Source organism: Sesamum indicum, linkage group LG7, assembly GCF_026168435.1.
Source record: "Sesamum indicum cultivar Baizhima isolate 11 linkage group LG7, ASM2616843v1, whole genome shotgun sequence".
NCBI classification, from domain to species: Eukaryota; Viridiplantae; Streptophyta; class Magnoliopsida; order Lamiales; family Pedaliaceae; genus Sesamum; species Sesamum indicum.
The window spans coordinates 6,671,594-6,692,270 of record NC_142663.1 but is presented as its reverse complement, the minus strand read 5'-3'; the positions used below and the strand labels follow the sequence as shown (position 1 = coordinate 6,692,270).

The window sequence follows — 20,677 nt, the reverse complement described above, 5'->3', positions numbered from 1 at the left end:
CTAAGATCACATAAGAATCGATCATGAATAGTAATGGGTTGGCCTTGGGCTAAGTTGCTTCATACCAGTCCTGGACAGCCATGTATCGATCGTGCTTTTTTGGATGTACTCCATTGTCATATAGGTAGGTTGCTGGGGGGCTTTTGGATCTGGACTAGGCTCCAAACGAGATCTTTCTTTCTGTTGAAACCCCTGAATTTATAATGGGCTAGTGGACCTACCCCTTTGGACTTCTTTATAAGCCCATAAAGAATTCATATAGAGAAGATTCATCAAATATATATATATATATATATATATACACGAGTGACAAATAATTTTCGAATAAATTTTGGCAATATGTACTATCTGTTCTTTAAGATATTTGGTTAATTCTCCTATTCATTTTATTCTTCGTACCACATGTAAATTTTTTATTCAATTTAACAAAATTGAGGTATTGTTTTGAACTCTGATTACTTCAATTTATAATTATTTTATTAATCAGATAAATAGTAAACTAAATTTATATTTAGAAAAAGAAACTAGTTAAAACTACGTACTGGTGAACTTAACTATAATTAGCCTAAATTAAGAAATTTAGGATAAAAAACTTATAAGATAAAGAGTATTGATGTAATAATTTACAAATCAATTAATTAAGGTCGTAGAGTTTTCGAAGTAGAACAATAAATATAAAAACATTAAATTTTTAAAAGTTTAGATATATACAAATTCTACTAGTATAATTAAATTAGTCAAATTAAATAAAAATTACATGGCATTTTGTTAATAAAAAGAACCCCGCTGGCCTGGCCAATGGGGGTTCTGGGCCACATGGCTGGACCTGCCCGCTAGCATTAATTCGGGTCACCCGCATGACAGGTGGGAATACTCACCACTATACTACAAGGACTTGTAATAAATTTAAGCCTGTCAAAGATTTGTGGTTTCCTTCAGCTGTGGTATTGATATAAAGGTGACGTAAGTGTAGGATCTTGGGGATAACAAGACCATGAATTGAGGGGAGAACGAGTTGGCAAATGAAAGACCTTGCTAACAATGTACAAACTCCAACCGCAGAAAATACAAATTTGTTCAAGATTGCTTGAAAAATCTTTACGAGACAAACAGTACGAGCTCTTACATAGGATAAGAGGCAAGATTTTGTTTGAACTATTACAAGATTCATACCAAGAGATTTTAGACGAGTCCCAAAAACACAACTCATTATAAACAAATTAAAATTTTCCATCTATCACCACAAACACATCAAAACCCTACACCACACCAAGAAGCAGACTCACAAGGACCTGACACACCACAACCACAATGAAAGAAAACAAAATCTTAAATCCACCACTAGTTTCCTCCGCCACTTCAGTTGCATAATAAACTTCCATGCCATTCAGCAACGGCGCCAAGACCGTCCCGTTCGCCGGAGAAATCGTTACGTTCATCGTGCCTTGGACCAGAACCGGATACAGCGTCACCACATCACCTGATCTCAACCCTTCAAGCTTAACATTTCTCCTCATGACACCGTCGATGTAAACATCCATATTCCTCGTACCATTGAGGTTTTCGGGCGGTCCGTCGACGATATGGTTCTGGTAGAAGTATAGTACGATGTAGGCGGACTGAGGAGTGGTGGTAGGAAAGTTGAAGGGCACGTAGATTGATTGTGAAGCGTTTGTTGGGGATATTGCTGTATTGATGACGGAGTTAGGAGGCCGGTTTTCGTAGTTTGCTCCGGAGCAGAAGGTGGAGTCGAAGGTGAGATTTATGTAGCCAGGCATTGGTTGTGGTGTCCAATAACGGTTTAGCTGTTCTTCACAGAATTGGTTCCAACCAGACCATGGCCTGCAAGTTCATGATTTGCTGAAAGAAATAATTGTAAGAATGATTGAAAAAACTAAGAATTGAACATATGTGGCCAAGTGATCATGTTTTGTTTTCTTTCAGATTGAAAGTTGTGAGTTCCCTATAACTCTAAAGTGAAGGGTTAAGTACTGTAAGAAAGTTGTAAGAAATTTACTTTCAATATTTTTTAAAATGAATTAATTTACTCCAATTTTGGGATGTAAATTATTTAATTTTAAAAAATATAGGAGGTAAATTGCTGCATTTTAAAAAATACAAGAAAGATAAATTGTTATTTTTTTCATAAAAAAAGAATTTATACATTTACAATATCATATAGGGCTAAATTAGTATTTTTTTCAAAATATTATGATACGGAAAATATTCGTATATCAGTAAATTGGATCGCTAATTCTTTCTTACTAAAAGAGAGCTTTTTACAATTACATTAATAAAGGATCATCAATCAATTAATTACTCATCTTTAGACATCTGTATATATCATAAATCTATAAGTTTAGCTTTACATAATAAAAGAGTGGAAAATTATATAGACTCATTCTCTAAGACTTTTATAAAACATCTAGTACACATCGAGCTCAATTTAAATTTGGAGAATAATTTTATGACGATCACTTCATTTTCTATAAAACTACTAATAAATTTAAATGAAGGATTAAAAGTAATATTTTTTTCGCAATTTAGAAAATTAGTAATAAAAATTTCATAATTAATGAGACGAAAAATATATTAATTTTAAATTTGAGACGAAAAAAGTAATTTTCTCTGGAAGCAGATTATAAGACTTACTCTACGACTTCATCATAGCTCCCAAAATTGAGCCTGGCGACAAGATGATAAGCTGTGCCGCCGTTTGCCATCATTCCATAGACAGTGCGATTGTTGTTGGAGTCCAGACTCAAGTAAGTTGCTTCCAGAGAAGAAATGAAAGGCGTCCCCCCGGATTCTTTCCTCCCCATCAAGCACACTGATATGTTATCGTTCTTGGGCGCATACACAAGCTCGTGGAAAACAGGCCCTTCCGTCGACGCGGATGAGTTCACCGTCTCCCAGAGCTGGCCGCCGAGAAAGAGGTCGAACACCGGAGGCTGCGATTTGCCGTCGTAGTTGCCGTAGTAAAAGCCTGCCCGGAATATGTATTTTTGGGCGCTGATTAGTTGCAATCCGTAGCAGTTCATGTCTTCTCCGTGTGGGAAGTATCGTAAGGTGGTCATGATTTGAGGGACATTGGGCGATGCAGTGATTTGCTTGGTTTTGCCTGGATCTATGAAGAAGCTGTCGGGAAACCATGTCTGGTTGTTGTAATTCTCCGTTGTTTTGCCATTCAGCCCGCAGTCTATGCGCATCAAATAGTTGTGGATGACTGCATATGGAATTTCAAACTTAGTTCTTCAAGAATCATAAATTTTCACCGGTGAAATTGAAAAATTGTTATCCAAATCAGGTTTGGTTGAATCAAACTAATCAAAGAACAACAAGTGTCGATCAAATTACACTTATCATATAATTAGTCATATTTGAATGAGTTGAATCCGAATTAGAATTTCCCTATAAAAATTGAATTTCATGCAATTTAAACCACCCCCAACTAAATCTTCATTTTAGCAAATTCCATCCATTTTTTTCTTTTGACATGGCAAAATTTTAAAATACAGGATCATATCATATTACACGACTAAATTTGTGATTTTGTTGAATAAATTATATATATAAGTACGTGTCAATGTAAAACTTACATGGAAACGAAGCTGCGTGGGTTCCAACTGCGGATACGAGAAGTAAAATTACAACCAACTTTTCCATTTTCACAATTGTGAAAATTAAAGAAGGAGAAGGTAGAAGTTTAATTATGGGCTGTCAGCCAGCACATTCATGTCTCTATATATATATGTAGTTTGTGAGAAAATGATATAGCCATGCAAAAATATTTATTAATTTCCCCAAGCATTTCGATGATTCTTCCGGGTATATTCATTTCCGGCAAAAGTCAATTGACCCTTAATTCGTGTTGTTTAGGATATTACAAGGGCATATGTACAAAATATGGATCGTCCAACCATATCCAAAAAAAGAAAAAAATGAATCGTCCAAGACTATGATGTTCCTTGCCTGCACCACACCAGCCATTTCCATGGGTCATTTGAGATTGTTTCCAAAATCACTTCTGGGGTTTCGATTCAAAAACTTTGTGTTCGAGTGTTTGCAAGTATGATCACACCCTAACGGTTGTTGAAGTACGTTTCTATCCCTATTTTTTGATTGTTTTCAGTTTTATTTGGGCATTTTGACTTTTTTTCCTTCAAAAGAGGTTAATATCAATCATTCATTCAAAAGATGCACAATTCAATTATAATTGAATGTTAAAATGAATCCTATCAGAGCATTGCTCCTGTATTTTAAAATTTTGAAACAAAATGAAAAGCACATTTAATTGAAATATAGCAGCACTTTGAGGAGCATTTCTAGTTGTTTTAGTTTTTTTTTAATAAATTCATCTTTGTTTGAATTACTTTACCATTATTATAATTATTTTAATCTAGATTTATCCTTTTTTGAGTTTTGTTTTTCAATTTTACATTAAAATTAGGGTAATTACACTACTTTCTCTTGAAATTTGGTGCAAATTATACGTAAACCCCATATGATTTTGTAAAATTACTTCTAATTTTTTAGATGTTTATTTTTGTCCAACAAATAGGTTCATTCGTTAGTTAAAATTCTCAAAATTTGTTGAATATCAATAAAAAAAAAAGTGAATGAAAATTCATATTTACTCTCGATTGACTTATTACTAATTTATTGCAAGTTAAAATATATTTTCTCACCAAACTATCCTTATATATCTTCCCAAGCTAATGCATTTGAGGTAGATCTTTACTATTACAAAAGTAATTTGTTCATAAAAGATTTGTTTGAACCACAATTATAGTTTGTAAGTAATTAATCGATGGCATATTTCGATTATCCTTATAAAAAATTATGAAATAATTTTGAATGATTTTGCGTTCATTGGATAAAAGAATTCATTTCAAGTACGAAGGGAAAATTAAAATTTTGCTGTTTTTTTAGTTTTCATATAAATCAAACTGCATAGAAAAATTATTTATACGCATCATTTATATATATTAAATAAAATATTTTTGGAAAGTGAAATCAAGAACCAACAGAAATAACAATCCATCCCCACAAACACACCAAACACCTACACCAAACCAAGAAACAGAATCACGAAGAGCTGACAAACCCCAACCACAATCACAGAATACGAAATCTTAAAGACTCCGTTAGAACTACTAGCTTCCTCCGCCAGTTCAGTTGCATAGAAAACTTCCATGCCATTCAGCAACGGCGGCAACACCGTCCCGTTCGCCGGAGAAATCGTCACGTTCGCCGTGCCCTGGACCAGAACCGGATACAACGTCACCACTTCACCTGATCTATACTTTTGAAGCTTAACATTTTTCGTCATGACACCGTCGACGTAAACATCCATATTCCGCGTAGCATTTACGTTGTCGGGTCCAAGATCTTGGTAGAAGTACAGTACTATGTAGGCAGATTGAGGAGTGGCGGCAGGAAAGTTGACGGGAACGTAGATTGACTGTGAAGCATTTGTTGGGGATATTGCTGTGTTGATGACGGAGTTAGGAGGCCCGTTTTCGTAGGCTGTCCCGGTGCAAGTGGTGGGGACAAAGGTCAGGTTTGTGTAGCCAGGCATCGGTTGTGGTGTCCAGTAACGGTTTAGCTGTTCTTCGCAGGTATCTGACCAGCCTGACCACGGCCTGCAAGTTCAGTTATTTGAAGAAATAGGTGTAAGAATCGTAGACCAAAAGAAGTAAAGCAAAATGTAATGGCCTATTATAATTACTTACTCTATCACTTGATCATAACCCCCAAAGTTGAGCCTGGCAACAAGATGATAAGCCGTCCCGTTTCTCATCATTCCATACACAGTCTTGTTAGCCGTCTCAGTCTCATCCAGATAAGTTGCTTCCAGAGAAGAAATGAAAGGCGTGGCACTACCATATTCTTTCCTCCCCATCAAGCACACTGATATGTTATCGTTCCTGGGTGCATATATCAGCTCGTGGACATCAGGCACATCCGCCGTCGCCGATGAGTTAACCGTCGCCCATGGCTGGCCGCCGAGTGAGAGGTCGAAAACCGGAGGCTGCGATTTGCCGTCGTAATTGCCGTAGTAAAAGCCTGCACGGAATATGAATTTCTTTGTGTTGGTAAGTGGCAATCTGTAGCAGTTCTTGGCTTCTCCGTTTGGGAAGTATCGTAATGTGGTCATGACTTGAGGGACATTGGGCGATGAAGTGATTTGCTTGGTTTTGCCTGGATCTATGAAGAAGCTGTCGGGATACCATGTCTGGTTATTGTAAGTTTCGGTTGTTTTGCCCTTCACTCCGCAGTCTATGCGCAACAACTCATTGAGGATGACTGCCAAAGAATTTATACATTTACACATAGTTAGTTCAAGTATTACCGTCCTGAAAATTTTTTACCTGAATTAAATTTGATCAAATCAAATTTATCATAAAACAAAAGTATTACACTTATTTTATGATTGATCACTAATACAACTCTCGTTGAAATCAAACACACAATTTTCTAATAAACTTACATGGAAAGGAAGCTGCATTGGCTCCAACGGCTGATGCAAGAAGTAACATAACTGTCAACTTTTCCATTTTGCAGAAGTGAAAAATACAAGTTTAGTTGAACTCCAAGATCGAATACTGATAGCATGTTTATGTCCGTATATATAAATATATTGTTTGTGAGAAATGATTTGGTCCATGCAAAAATTAATCTATTATTCTTAATTGCAGCCGGCCATTGAAAAACATAATTTCCCTGATAATATTTTTATGATATGTCGGAGTATATGTATATATATACTAGCCATAGTAACACGACGTTCATGTGTGCATATAATAAATAATATTCATACTTTAAGATATCTTGTAAATAAAAATAAAAGATATACATCAACCCATCACATGTTAAAAAAAAATTGAGAAAAAATCAACTTAAAAGTTTTATACATATAATCAAAAAATTTGCATAGTGATGTTACGAACCGTCGTTTATTAAGTATATATTAGTATAGATTTGCATTTTTTTTTTGGCAAAAATTAGTTAATTGACTCTTAGTTGATGTTGTTTAGGAAAATTAAAAACGAGTAGGTACAAAATTCGGATTGTCCAAGGATACAATATTTGTTCCTTGCAGCAGACCAACAATTTTTGAATAAATTAATGTTTCTGGAATAAAGTAAATTGACCGTTGACGAGGTTGATTGCCGTTTTCTGTTTCCCCACTCTTCTCCTTAATTAAATTAATTTAGTCCTTTTTAATTTTAGTTTAGACAAATTATATTCAGTCTGTCTCAAATTGCAACATTAGTCCACCCATTCTTTCTCATATTGACTTGTCCCTGAATTTTAATGAAGAAAATACCAAACAATTTATTTTTATTTTTTAATTTGAATCACATATAATACATTATTGTTTTGTTTGGAAAAATTACACTTTTAATTTCATAAAATAGAGCAGGCAACACTTATACTTAGTTGCCTTACGGGAGTTTTAATGTGGTCAAAATTGAAAAAATCGATACATTTAGTCTAATGTTGAGTTTTGCATTTAAAAAAAAAAGAAAAAAAAGAAAGGACATGTGCAATGCACGTGTTTGTTAGTCACTAATTTTGAAGGAAAAATAATCACACTTTTAGTTCTATTGGATAGGAGAGAAGACGCTTTTAGTTTGATTGTTGACGAAACACACTATGTATAATTACAGGGTGGAAGACTTTGCTTTATTTATTTGATGATGTGTCGGTTTGTAATTGGCTCTTCATGATTCATTTGGCATTTGTTTTCTTAATCACAAGATGTGATCTAAAATTATCAAATTATTGGTATTTGCTTCCTTTATTGACAAGACAAAATTTAAATTACCTTAAATACTTCAATCCCATATATGGCAATATTTCGTCTTATTCATCAATCGATATTTTATTTTATAAAAATTATAAAATTGATGAAAAAATATATTGCACATGTCAATATATAATTGACAATAAATTTTACAAAGGTTATTTAGCACTTTTTTTTAACTTTTAAAATAGCAATTTGATTTTATATCTTTTAAATTTTTATAATTTATTTTTCATCAAAATTCTCCTTGTAATCGGAAAAAATAATAGAAATGAATGGGCAAAATATTTTTTTAGTCTCATAAAATAAGGACAAAATTTATTTTAGTACCACAACTATGACAGGTGTAACTTTTAATCCGATAAAATCATAATCACGTATTTTTAGTTTTAAAAAGTCACGTGCATTATAATTTTAGGAGTAAAAAGACGTTGTTTGGGTCCAAAAATACTCTGTAATTTTGGGACTAAAAAAAGTCTAAAATCACATTTTTTTTAAATTAAAAGCATTACTTATCATAATTGTGGTACCAAAAAAAAAATCTATTTTTATCCTATGGGACTAAAAAAGAAAGAAAGAAATTGAGAATCATGAGTTACTATGTAGCCGAAGTATCACAAGTTATAAGTTTATTCACAATAAAGTATATATAGCAATTTATTACAAGTCGACTAAATCTTTTTATTCTAACATATTTGAAATATTAAATACTAAATAATTATTTTTTCAAATGATGTGGTTGAATATGTATACTATATTATTAATCGACTAGCATCCTTATGGTATCTTCGTTTATCTATTTTTTCTTCTCCCACTATTACAAATCGTAAAACCTACCTCTTTAGTATGTTAATTATTTTTATTTAATATTTCTCTTTTTCATACTTCGCATTCTTTTTTAAAATTATTTAATTTTTATCAGAATCCATTTCATATTATCAATTTTTTTTGCAATGTGTTTTCTCTCTATTATATTTATTTATTTTAATTATAAAAAATATAAATATATACATACAACAGAAAAAATAATAAATAATATTTAATTTTTAAATATTTTATGCACATACATCCAACATACCACAGCTAGACAGAGTGACTAATAACTTGGCTTGTGGAAAAAGAACATGCCTCATTTTCAACATTGCCATCATTGCACATGTTATGCTAACACGGCCGCTTTTTCTCCAGACTGTTCCCATATCCAAATCCCACGGACAGTAAAACCTCCTCCGAAATGATCCAACGGCGCAAACTGAGGCCATCACGAGAAATTTTGTGGCCCATGATGCTCCTTTGTGGCGGGAAAATACTTCTCTTTTTGGAGGGAAAAATCTCAGCCCTCTTTTACTATTAGATTGATAGCGGTCATTCTACGTTGTTTTGATGTACACATAATAAACAATTTTTATATTTTAAAATATATCACAATAAAAAAATTAATACAATAGTATCACCAAATTATTATTGGATCGACAATGATAATAAAAGACGAAAGATAGGGGCGCGAATGGGATTAGATGCCCCAGTAGTCCTAGTCGTAAACGATGGATACTAGGCATTGTGCGTATCTATCCATGCAGTGTTGTAGTTAACGCGTTAAGCATTCTGCTTGGGCTTGCTACGACAAGATCGGATTTTTCTTAATTGATGTTCTCATTATGGCCTTCACTTTCGGCTCGTTTCGTACCTATCTTTTATCTTTAAAAGCGGCGTACATGCTAAAACAAATCGAGAAGGTGTGTTTGACCCCCCTTTGTTTGTCTTCTTCAAAATTCTATTTGGATTTTTTAGTTTGATCCAGTTATTGAAATTGTGGATACAATTAAAATGGTGTTTTCTTGTTCTTAGATCCTTTTTCTTTATTTTAAATCATTGGGTTTAGACATTACTTTGTTGCTTCTTAATCATTTTAAAATAGTTCGTGAATAAGAATTTTTTTTAATTAACTAACAGTTGTGGCACGTCATTCCTGCATGTATATAATAAATATTTTTTTATATTTTAGAATTTACTATAAATAATAATAAAATTACATAAATCAATATATTATAGTAAAAAAAAATTAATTTAGCAATTATTATAAAATTTAAAAAGCTAAATAAATTTGTAATTCGATTAATTGATACTTTTATACCACGAAAAATTGATGCCTTACTGTGATTAATCGTCTTTTATAAGTGCAGATGATTTTCTTTATATTAGTATAGATATATATTTATTTATTATTTTATCACCAAAATACAGTACATTAGGCATGGGAAGGAAACAATGGGCGCAATTCAAAATACAGAAAGGCGTATACATACATACGTAGATACACTCAGTTTGTACGTATATTGTGGAAGGGGACGCGTAACGTAGACCACGTCGTATAAGACAACACCGACGGCAGGTAAGGAAGCGGAAGGTGGTACAGCAGGTGGGTCCCACAGTGACCTTCTTCCTTCCGTTACGATTTTTTTCTGCCGTCACGCTCTTTTTCTCCTTGATTCCCGCTTCATTGTTTTCATAATTTACTAAATCACCCTTGTCATTTTCTTTTCTTCAAATTTTCTTCGAAAATAAAATATAAATCTATACTATATATAAAAAGTTTTTCCGCATTAGAAAAACTACTTATTTATATTTTTTTTCTTTCACTATTTAGGTAATTTATCATATCAACAGATTTTATATATTCATATGCATTTAGAGTTACTTTAATTTATAAAAATATTTGATCTGTAATATAATAAAATTTAAATTTATGCACACAAATCGATTGTATTTCAATTGCTAGTATATGTGATATATCCTTTAGGGATGGCAACAATCGGGACCAGCGGCCAAGAAATTCTTGGACTCAATATTTGGTGGGCTAGATTCGGTAGACCCGATTTAATATTTTAAAAATATTAAAAAATAATATTATTATAACTTTATAAATATGAGGTGTAACTCAATTGGTAAATTCGAATCCCACCAATTTGTGGGATCTTATTCGATTTAATTAGTAGGCACAATTATTTTAACATTAGGTGTTAATCATATATAGGTATCTGAAATTGATGATTAGTGCATGATTGTTATAACTGTTGATAGTTGTTAGATATATGTATTTGATGTTGAATCGACTTGTTAAAAAAAAATATATATATATAATAATAATTGATTGCTTTCACTTCAAAATAAATTTACATGTAGACGAGGCTTTAAAATAGTAATTTTTTTAAAATATGTATTAATTAGAGAGATATTTATTTTTCATGGATGCCTAAAATCGTATAGTTTATTAGGAATGATTATAAATAAAAGACTTAAATTATTTAAGTAGTTTGGAAAAATGCTAATCATCATTGACATTATGCATAATTTAATTGACCATAATGCTTGATCCTATATGGACCAAAGTAATTGTACTAATAGCAATAGAAGCAAATTGTCACGTGGACTACCTTAATTAATTAAACATGTGCTGAATTTTATTTCATAATTTTATAAATGATTTCGCTAAAATTAAACATCTACTTTGTAAATATATGACATTAAATATGAAAGAAAGTACAAGCAACCCCCTTATGATATCGTAAATGAGCAAGTTACTTCCTCATAAAAAAAAAATAGCGATTTATTTTCTTATACTTTTTAAAATAGAACAATTTAACCTCCTATAATTTTTGAAATGAAGCAATTTATCTCCCTATATAAGGAGGTAAATTGCTTCATTTTAAAAGTAGAGGGGGATAAATTGCTATATTTTTTTAATATGAGGTAATGTGCTCATTTTCGATATTATATGAGGATAGATTGCTATTCACCCATTAAATATGTACTATGTAAAGTTATAAAGTATATTACATGAAAATTTTAACAACAAATATCCAAGGAACAAAAAAATTAAATATATTTATTTATTAAAAAGCAAGTGGGCTAGGGGTGTTTCGGACATTTTAGCTTAGGGAAACAAGTCAAACAGTCAACCCCCAGTAAACTTCACCACCCGCTGTGGTATCGCATCATGCCGAAACGCAAGCCTCTACTGCATGATTGACGAGCCTAACTGACGACGTGGCTCTGTCTGATTCGTCAGTTTCAAGTCTTCGGGATCCACAGCATTCACACTCAATAATTAAAGTTACAAGCAAAAGAAACACACACATACAGAGTCACTGTCATCTCTCTCCTTCTCTCTCTCCCTCCCACCTGTGTTTTCTCTCTCTGAAAAAAACCCAAATTTCCCCCCAATTCCCAGCATCCTTTATCCAAGCGATTCCTTTTCTGGATTCATCACGGCATGATCTTTCAATCAGGACCAATTTCGTGGCCTAACGCTCCATGATTCAGTTCATTTTTGTGGGGTTTGCGAATTATTCGAAATGCTACAAGTAGAGAGCAATGGCGGGTTTTCTTCACACTCTTCGCAGTTACAGAGCTGCGGGGACAGCAGCGAAGAGGAGCTTTCAGTTCTTCCGCGCCATACGAAAGTTGTGGTGACCGGAAACAACCGCACCAAGTCCGTGCTGGTGGGTCTGCAGGGCGTCGTCAAGAAAGCTGTTGGCCTCGGTGGATGGCACTGGCTGGTACAGTAATTGCACCAAGTTTCAGTCTTTTTCCTCTTTCTTGAAATTGGGATTGGAGTTTCTTTCTTGATGTCATGTATTTCCTTTATGTCTTATACACTGTCTGATTATATTAATCTTTCATGATAAACTTTTATTTTCAGTAATTTGAATGATAAAGTTTAGAGTTCTGCTTGGACAGTTTGAGGGTATGATCAATTGATATTTCGTAGAAGTGATGGGGTTTGGAATTAGTAATATTTGTTGTTTTATATGACTGCATTTCTTTTATTTGCCGCATTCTTTTGCTGAGTTATTCTTTGTCATTTTCTGGGTTTTTTTCTTAATAATTTCCATCTGTTAAATTATTTAGTAATTTCTCTGCATGATTGATCGGTTTTTGAATTTATCCGTGCTTAAATTATTTTATTAAGGGTTGTTGAGACAATCTCGCTATATTCTTTTCCCCTTTCTCTGTCAGTGTATGTTCCTCTTTATGAGTAATAAATAATTCCTGCAGACATATCTGCTTGTAATTTAATCAGAATTTGTGGTTCTACTAGGTGCTAAATGGAAAAGGGATTTTCTGTTTTCCGAATACTTTAGAATAATTCTTTGATTAATTGCAAGCTTCAGTTTAATGCTTTTTTCTTTTATCTGATTTAATGTCAATGTACTCGATATTTATTTTCACGGCTGGCACCTGGATTGAGATCTCTGTCCGTTTATGTGATGTATCCTGCTCCATTTTTGGTGCTGCCTTCTGAAATTTTAAGTTCATGGTGAAGCTTTCTTTTTAGTATTTTAAATTTTATTGGGAAATAATTATTTCTTATGATTGTTTTCAAATTCGGATGCTAATTTCACTTTGAAGTAGTCATTTCTGTGTCTTAGAAGCACGTATTAGTCCGTTCCAACAAATTTGAGTACATTCTTGCTAGTAGGCTTGATAATGTAGTTTGAGCATACACATGGAAAATGTAATTTTTCAACCGAGTTTATTCTCTTGCTGGAAAGATGCTAGCTATGGGGGATCAATGCTCTTGATTCAATAGATCTTAACAGGGAAAGAATGTTCCGAATTTTGATACAAGGTTCACTGAAACACAGGTCCTGACAAATGGGATTGAGGTAAAACTACAGAGGAATGCTTTAAGCGTAATCGAGGCTCCAACTGGGAACGAGGAAAAAGATGACCTTGATTTTGAAAATCCACAGTGGAATAGCTCAGATATGGGTGAGTTTGATTTTATCTTTTATAGTTTGGTATAAATTCGAATTTTCTGCTCTGTTTGATGGTACGAACATTTTGAGTCTTATTTTCTTGGGGGAACCAGCAAAATTTAGTATTATGCTTGATTTAGATTTTAGGGTCACAGGCCAACATTTTTTTCGTACTCAGAATATAATTTTTCCTCATTTTGCTTTTCATGTCTCTTGGATTATTTCAATGTCTCTAACAATGCATTGTAGTAATCTCAATATATGCAAGTACATGGAAAAGGCTGTCCTGTTGTTACATAGGATTCTCTGCATTCATTTCCTATCCTTTTCTTTCCTCTCTTCCCCCCCTTTTTCACAAACTTTGGTACTCATTCCTTTATTCTGTTTCCTTTTGGCCCACCATGTAATTTGATTGTGTTGTACTCCATTTTCTCAGCATCCGATGATACCCAAAAGTCCCATAGATCAAGGCATCGTATGCACAGGTCATTCGGGTCGTCTCACAAGACTCTAAGCCGGTCTCTCTCCTCCGACTCACAGTCCAAAGATTCTGTTTCTACACCAAGAGGGTCCGTGGTAAGAAAGATTTATGTCCTTTATTTTTCTTTTTTTCCTGTATTTCCTTCTAATTCTTAACATGTCGAAAAATGCCGAGTATTTCTATCAGCATTTTTTTTAATAAACCATTCAGGTCATAACTTACCAAATACCCTCTTCTGCAGAAGGTCGACCTTAGCAAACTTGAGATGGCTGCTTTATGGAGATATCTGCGGCACTTTAACCTTGTGAGTGGTTTTACATGACAAAGAAATACATCCCGTTTACCTTATGTTATATCTTCCGTTAATGCTCAATCATCATTACTTAGGTGGATGCTATTCACAACCCCTCCAGAGAGCAAATGATTGACGTCGTCCAAAGGCATTTCATGTCACAGGCACATAACTGTCTATGCTTCTTACATTCTGTTCTTTTTCTTTGCTCCATTCTTGTATTGAAACCGTTGCATTTTGTTCGTTTGTGCAGCAATTGGATGAGCTGCAAGTGATCACTGGTTTTGTGAAGGCTGCCAAGAGGCTGAAGACAGTTTGCAAATGACAGTGGAACGATTGCGTCTGCTCTGCTCTGCTCTGCTCGTTGCTTATGGTTACTGACTCGTTTAACAAATTGTATGCCGAGACATCTGAATGTAAATGTATCCGTGGTGATTATGCCGCTAGTTGCGTAGACGTAGGTGTAGTTAATGTAGATATGTGGAAACTGGTGAACTGACGAAATCGACTCCTAAGCTGACATCTCGGCAACAGCTTTGGTTGAATGTAATTCTCTTTTGAAATGTGTATGACTGATGCTTAAATGATCATTTAACCAACCTGAAATTGTTCGATATATGTATATTTATTTAGATATTCAGATTTTTTTCCCCTTATAATTATATTTAAATTGATGGATTTGAACTTATGAATCTTTAGTAATAAATTCTTTGAATTGTTTTTGTTAATTCTAAATTTAAGAAATGTTAAATCTTTCAATTCTAAATTTGAATTATGTTTTATTGAATGTAAATGAATTTTAAATTCTTATAATATGAAAGTTGTTTAAAAATCTCTTTTTAATTTTTTTCTTTTTTAAATTGAAATCCATCAATCCTTTCAACTTTTAGTACAATGTATAATTTCTTAACTAAACGTACAATTTCTCATACGACACAAGCCAATTTTTAATATAACTAAACGTACAATTTCTCGTAGACAAAAAATTTCACAAACATTCCTTGGAAATGACCCACCAAATTGGGTTTCTCTGAACTATTATTTTCATCAAATCAATGCTTTGAAATTCAAACATCAATCGTAATAAGGTTGCACTAAATGTGTTTTGTCTAATGCAGCAACATGCCCACTACTCACATATCATCAGCCTAACGCGTGATTAACAAGTGAAAAGGGAAAAACGTGAAGAGGAAAAGGTTTTGTTTTAGCAGTGGAATCAAAACACGTTTTAAGTTGTATAAGTGTGTCCCCTATCCCCGCGACATGTTCATATACATGATTTGGTTGCTTTTCTATCTTCTCATGGAGACCACATTAATTTTTGCAATATCATCATATCAACTCTCCGCCACCGCCGCCGGCTTTGATGGCCTCTCGTCCCCTCATCTGTATGTTACCGTTCGATCCCTCAAAATCTACACACACACACACACATATATATATATATATATATAAAACTTCAATTATATAAAGGTATAAATATTATTATTTTTTTGTTTGTGAATTTGGTATTTTAATAACATCTTGAAACTCATATATAACCTATAAATGTTAACTTGAGTTCGAATTTAGGTTGAGTCAAGTAGGTTCGTTAGATCCAGATTTAGGTCTAAACTTTTTAAGATAACTGCAAATTTAATAAGAAAACATCAGAAAAATCCTAGGTATAGTCATTCGATATTAAAATCAATAAATTGTCTAGAAGATAAGTTCGAGAGAGTAAAAAGACAAGGAAAGTCCTACCCTATCTTTGGATTGAGTGTTTGCATATGTATGATCGAGTTGTATATTTACACAAATTATTAATACGATTTTGATCTACTATTGTAATGACACGATACATATTTGGATTTGAGTCTAATCAGATCAATTCAACACGACCAAAGCATAGAATGCCTGGACACATATTGATTTGGAATTATTAATATATCGAATAATATAGTTAATTATATTTAATTTTACAATAAAAACATGTATAGGTTTCATGTCAGATGATTACAAAGGCCCGGCCCAGCAGTCATCCCAATCTGCGTTAACAAAATTGGGCCTACAGAGCAGCCCAAAGAATATGTACAAGAAATGGGCCTAAACAGTCTCTTGTACAAGACGATATCTATACTATTATAAAAGAAAAATTCTATCGTCGTACCAATTTGTGAATATCCAAATTTACTTTTTAATTTATTTTTTCTCTTAAAATAAAATTGAATTAGAATAATAATTTACCCCATAATTCATGTTTTTCTTTCAATGCACTTCTTTAAGCCTTGGATCCCGTCGTTCTTGATCCTGCTTACCACATATTTTTTTTTATATATTCAATAAACCCACCAATATAATTATTTTTTCTCTCTCACTTACTGTTATTTTTTTTTCTCACAGACTTCTTTCTTTTTCCTCAACTCACACTTTGTGTCATTTTACCTGATGCTATATATGTGACCAAAGTACATCATTTAAACACAATTAATGTATATCAATATTTTAGGTAAATTACATTGATACCCCTTGAGTTTAGGATAGTTTACCTAAATACCCTCTAATTTTTATAAAATTATAGTTATATCCCCTGAGGGGCAAAATTATAGCTACACACCCTGAGGGGTGTTAGTGTAATATTTTTCAAGGGTATTTGTGTAAATTTTGTATTTGAATAGGGAGTGTAGCTGTAATTTTGCAAAATAAAGAGTACTTGTATATTTTGGCATAATATCAGAGGGTGTCAATATTATTTATCCTAATATTTTTATCATAATTTTTTTATTTGTTCATGCATTATGTGTGCGTGGACTACTAGTTTATATAAAAGAAAACTCTGTTATCATAATTCATACCAACTTTTAAATATCTAATTTTTTCTCTTTATTATTCTTTTTTTTCATAAAATTTGGTTATAATAGTAATTTAAATATTTTTTAATAAATTTACTAAAATACCCATCAAACTTCATCAACTTTTGGCACTTTTATATTTTGAAAGCCACTAATCCATAATTGATAACCAACTTATCAATAAAAATATTAAATATTTATAATTTTTAAATATTTTTCATAGATTGAGTGTGCCGTGTACCACTAGTGTTAATTAAAAAATTCATTATTGTTCGTGTTTTCGTCTCATCTCATATCAATAAGAAAAATTGTGATAGAATTAATTTGGTTGAGATGAGATTTTATTTTAAAGGAAATTAGAACCAGCTCTCTTGAGGTTTGGTATAACAAATACCCCTTTGTTATTTGAAAAATTATCAATATTTATCTGATTTTTACGATCGTCTAACAATTAACCTTACTGTTAGGTTGTTATTTATTTTTTTATAGTGAACTGATGAAAATGCCCCTGTGAATTATATATAATAATTTTATTTTCTTAAAAATTTTTAAATTTTTGTATGGACTAGGTGGATGGATATCTTCCAACTTTTCAAATTTTTACATGCACATCGTCCAATTTTTTTATAATTTTTAAATTTTTTTAAAAATAAAAAATATAGTACAGGCAAAATTGAGAATTCCTAATCTTCGTTCATGGATTACATAATTTTATCAAACATTATATGATATTTATAATTATACCAAATTTTAAAAAAGGTCGTTGTAATTGACCGTTTATTTTATTTTATGTATGTGATTGGAATAATTGATTTTTGACTTTTACCATTCACAAAGTTACTGCGTGCAAATATCTTGATATTCAGTAATATATAAATAGTTCCTCCTAGTTATTTATTTATTTTGTTAAGTTACTCACTACCAAGAATGGAGAAGATTAGTAAAAAATATCAAATTATAATTTTAGTATTATGATCAATTATATGTATCATCATAAAAAAATATTTGTTATAATAATGAGCTTTATAATTTTAATATGACTATTGGTTTATAAACATGTCACTAGCAAAAATGAGTTCTTGTTGTTTCCGTCTAACAAATACACCTAACACCCTTGATGTTTGTTTCCGTCTAACAAATAAGTCCCTTTTGTTAGTCAAAATTCACATAATTTGCTAATATTAATAAAAAAAACTAAATAAAGATTGAAATTTGCCCTCGATTGATTTATTATTGACTTATTGAGATCAAACAATATTTTTTTTCAATAAACTACCCTTAAAATGGTGAAGATATACCTCCTTATATGTATTAACGCATGAAGGTGGTGATTTGATCATGAAAATATTTATTTGACCTATAATAAATCAGTAAACGTTAATCGGAGGTAAGTATAGATTTTTTTTATTTTTTGTTAATACAATAAATTCGGTGAATTTAGATTAATAGAGGGACTTATTTGTTAGGCGGAAACAAACATCAGGGTGCTAGATGTAATTTTCAAACCACAGGGAATCTATGTATAATTAAATCAAACCTTAGGGAATCTATGTGTAATTTCTCAATTTAAAAAAAAAGATGATTCCAATATATATATATATATATATATATATACTAATATGAAATAGAAAGACGCCATTCATAATATATCGCAGTTTGTGATACTGTGACACAATTTTTTTTTTTGTTGTGTTGATAATACTTCTGAATTAGTTTTATTTTCTATATTTTATTTATAATATATTTTAAAATATAAAAAAAAATATTTATAATATATACACAGGATGACCTACAGGACGGCTAGTATTATAAAATAAAATGTATGTCAGTTTCAACAGACTCTCTACACCTATTTATAGTTCCGGCTTCTAAATCAATGGGTCGAAGATCAAGTATGGAGCCTCGCCTAATATTGCATAATAACTCAACGTCCTAGCTCTAGTATAAGTAGTTGGTAGGTAATTTTTTTGTAATAATTCGTACGAAATTATTTTAATATAAATCGATTTTGAGCAACAGTAAATATAAAATAATTATTCGACCTGCGTAAATCTTAATTGTACCCTACAACTACTTTGTTTTCATATTTTCTACACATACTTACAAATTGATTTAATTGCATTTTGTATTATATATAATATATGATAAGCTATAATAATAATTTAGAATATAATGTCCAATCTACCACTAAGAACAAAAGAGCAGTCATACCACACGAACCAAAAATTATTGAAGCCAATTAAGTACCCTTTTCTCAACTCTTTTCCTTTGTTCTTGGAAAAGGGGAGTGTTCTATTTTGTAAAGTTGTTACTTTTTTTTTTTTTGGTAAAAAAAAAAGTTGTCATCAATTAGTGTAAAAATAATAAAGTTATATTTAAAAATATCAAATTATTCAAACTCGACTTATGTCTGGTCTAATTAAAGTTCGTTGAGCTCAATTAGAGTTATACTCAGACCAAATTCAAAGTAATTTTTCAAGCTCGATATTAATTTGAACAAACTTGAACAATAATGTGTCCAAATTGACTTGAGTCATTTAAAACGCTAATTGTATTTATGATTACGTTATGATTTCAATCATTAATGACCGAAAGATCAATTACAAGGCAAAATAATATTTTTTGATTCTGCAATTTTAGATCGTTAGCGTTTTTAGTCCGGTAACTTACTTCATTTATACATTTAGTCATTTTTTGACGAATTTAGAATACTTCGCATTTTGGTTCTTTCTTGAAAAATTTAGTCCTTTGTTGACAATTTTGATTCCCTTCATATAGTTATAAATCTCATTTTTTGTCCTACAAGAATAAGTCGTTAGGACCAAAATTGTCAACATAGGATTAAATTTGTCAAAAAAAGACCAAATGAGAGACTAAATTAACAAAAAAAGAGAGACTAAATATATAAATAGACTAATTTATATGACCAAAAATACTAATGACCTAAAGTTATAGGACCAAAAATGTAATTTTGCCCATTTATAAATACAAATATTTATAGTTAGTAATTAATATCATAATAAAAAATTCCTGCCCAGACCTGGTTCGACCAAACAAATCCAATCATAAAGCAAGTATATTTTAAAATGTACACCATTACACTTGCCATGTAATTGGTTTAATCGAGTTGAGTTCGAGTAAAAATTTCCTATTTATAATAAACAAATATACTATTAAAATAGATCAACACCCACAAATTAATGGGATATATATTAGTAGAATAATGAAATTCAAGCTTAAAAATAAAATATTAAATCATGGGGATATCGTGAAAGATGGATGAACAAGAAAACACATAGTGCATGCATGGTCCCGGGGCATGCATGTTGAGATTACGTGCACATTTATGTTAGGAGAGGCGTGGAAGGAGCTTAATTATGTCGACACATCGTTAGCAGAAATAATTGAACATGGATCCTTAAAGAGCACGTCAAATGTTGGACTATACCACGTACATATGTGTGAAGATCAGAATTCATACATTTAGATCCTAATCAT

At 31.8% G+C, this 20,677-nt stretch overlaps 4 protein-coding genes across 4 annotated transcripts; 1 reads left to right on the top strand and 3 right to left on the bottom strand.

Moving 5' to 3' along the window:
• Nucleotides 1-1,110: 1,110 nt before the first annotated feature.
• LOC148787510 (uncharacterized) lies at nt 1,111-1,864 on the bottom strand. Its single transcript, XM_088882915.1, has one exon. It carries the CDS (start codon nt 1,776-1,778, stop codon nt 1,260-1,262), a length of 519 nt encoding a protein of 172 aa, XP_088739041.1. The 5' UTR covers nt 1,779-1,864; the 3' UTR covers nt 1,111-1,259.
• A 784-nt stretch (nt 1,865-2,648) lies between these two features.
• LOC105166298 (putative LRR receptor-like serine/threonine-protein kinase At1g05700) lies at nt 2,649-3,666 on the bottom strand. Its single transcript, XM_011085606.3, has 2 exons — nt 3,600-3,666; nt 2,649-3,226 (listed from the first exon to the last, which is right to left on the bottom strand). Exons 1-2 carry the CDS (start codon nt 3,664-3,666, stop codon nt 2,649-2,651), a joined length of 645 nt encoding a protein of 214 aa, XP_011083908.2.
• A 1,384-nt stretch (nt 3,667-5,050) lies between these two features.
• LOC105166297 (leucine-rich repeat receptor-like serine/threonine-protein kinase At2g14510) lies at nt 5,051-9,075 on the bottom strand. Its single transcript, XM_088882391.1, has 3 exons — nt 8,892-9,075; nt 5,736-6,309; nt 5,051-5,645 (listed from the first exon to the last, which is right to left on the bottom strand). Exons 1-3 carry the CDS (start codon nt 9,073-9,075, stop codon nt 5,066-5,068), a joined length of 1,338 nt encoding a protein of 445 aa, XP_088738517.1. The 3' UTR covers nt 5,051-5,065.
• A 2,866-nt stretch (nt 9,076-11,941) lies between these two features.
• Nucleotides 11,942-14,988, top strand: LOC105166179 (uncharacterized). The gene is made up of 6 exons (XM_011085433.3): nt 11,942-12,372; nt 13,462-13,588; nt 14,012-14,151; nt 14,298-14,360; nt 14,444-14,512; nt 14,602-14,988. Exons 1-6 carry the CDS (start codon nt 12,169-12,171, stop codon nt 14,671-14,673), a joined length of 675 nt encoding a protein of 224 aa, XP_011083735.1. The 5' UTR covers nt 11,942-12,168; the 3' UTR covers nt 14,674-14,988.
• The last annotated feature ends 5,689 nt before the right edge of the window (nt 14,989-20,677 follow it).

What these genes read in the sequence shown, in the direction of transcription:
- LOC148787510 (XM_088882915.1), bottom strand. Translation starts at nt 1,778, where the DNA reads ATGCCTGGCTACATAAATCTCACCTTCGACTCCACCTTCTGCTCCGGA.
- LOC105166298 (XM_011085606.3), bottom strand. Translation starts at nt 3,666, where the DNA reads ATGGAAAAGTTGGTTGTAATTTTACTTCTCGTATCCGCAGTTGGAACC. An exon ending in CCACGCAGCTTCGTTTCCAT is followed by an intron (nt 3,227 to 3,599) that starts GTAAGTTTTACA and finishes TTCCATATGCAG; the next exon opens with TCATCCACAACTATTTGATG.
- LOC105166297 (XM_088882391.1), bottom strand. Translation starts at nt 9,075, where the DNA reads ATGGCCTCAGTTTGCGCCGTTGGATCATTTCGGAGGAGGTTTTACTGT. An exon ending in AGTCACTCTGTCTAGCTGTG is followed by an intron (nt 6,310 to 8,891) that starts GTATGTTGGATG and finishes ATTCTTTGGCAG; the next exon opens with TCATCCTCAATGAGTTGTTG. An exon ending in GGTTATGATCAAGTGATAGA is followed by an intron (nt 5,646 to 5,735) that starts GTAAGTAATTAT and finishes CTGAACTTGCAG; the next exon opens with GCCGTGGTCAGGCTGGTCAG.
- LOC105166179 (XM_011085433.3), top strand. Translation starts at nt 12,169, where the DNA reads ATGCTACAAGTAGAGAGCAATGGCGGGTTTTCTTCACACTCTTCGCAG. An exon ending in TCGGTGGATGGCACTGGCTG is followed by an intron (nt 12,373 to 13,461) that starts GTACAGTAATTG and finishes ACTGAAACACAG; the next exon opens with GTCCTGACAAATGGGATTGA. An exon ending in ATCTGCGGCACTTTAACCTT is followed by an intron (nt 14,361 to 14,443) that starts GTGAGTGGTTTT and finishes ATCATTACTTAG; the next exon opens with GTGGATGCTATTCACAACCC.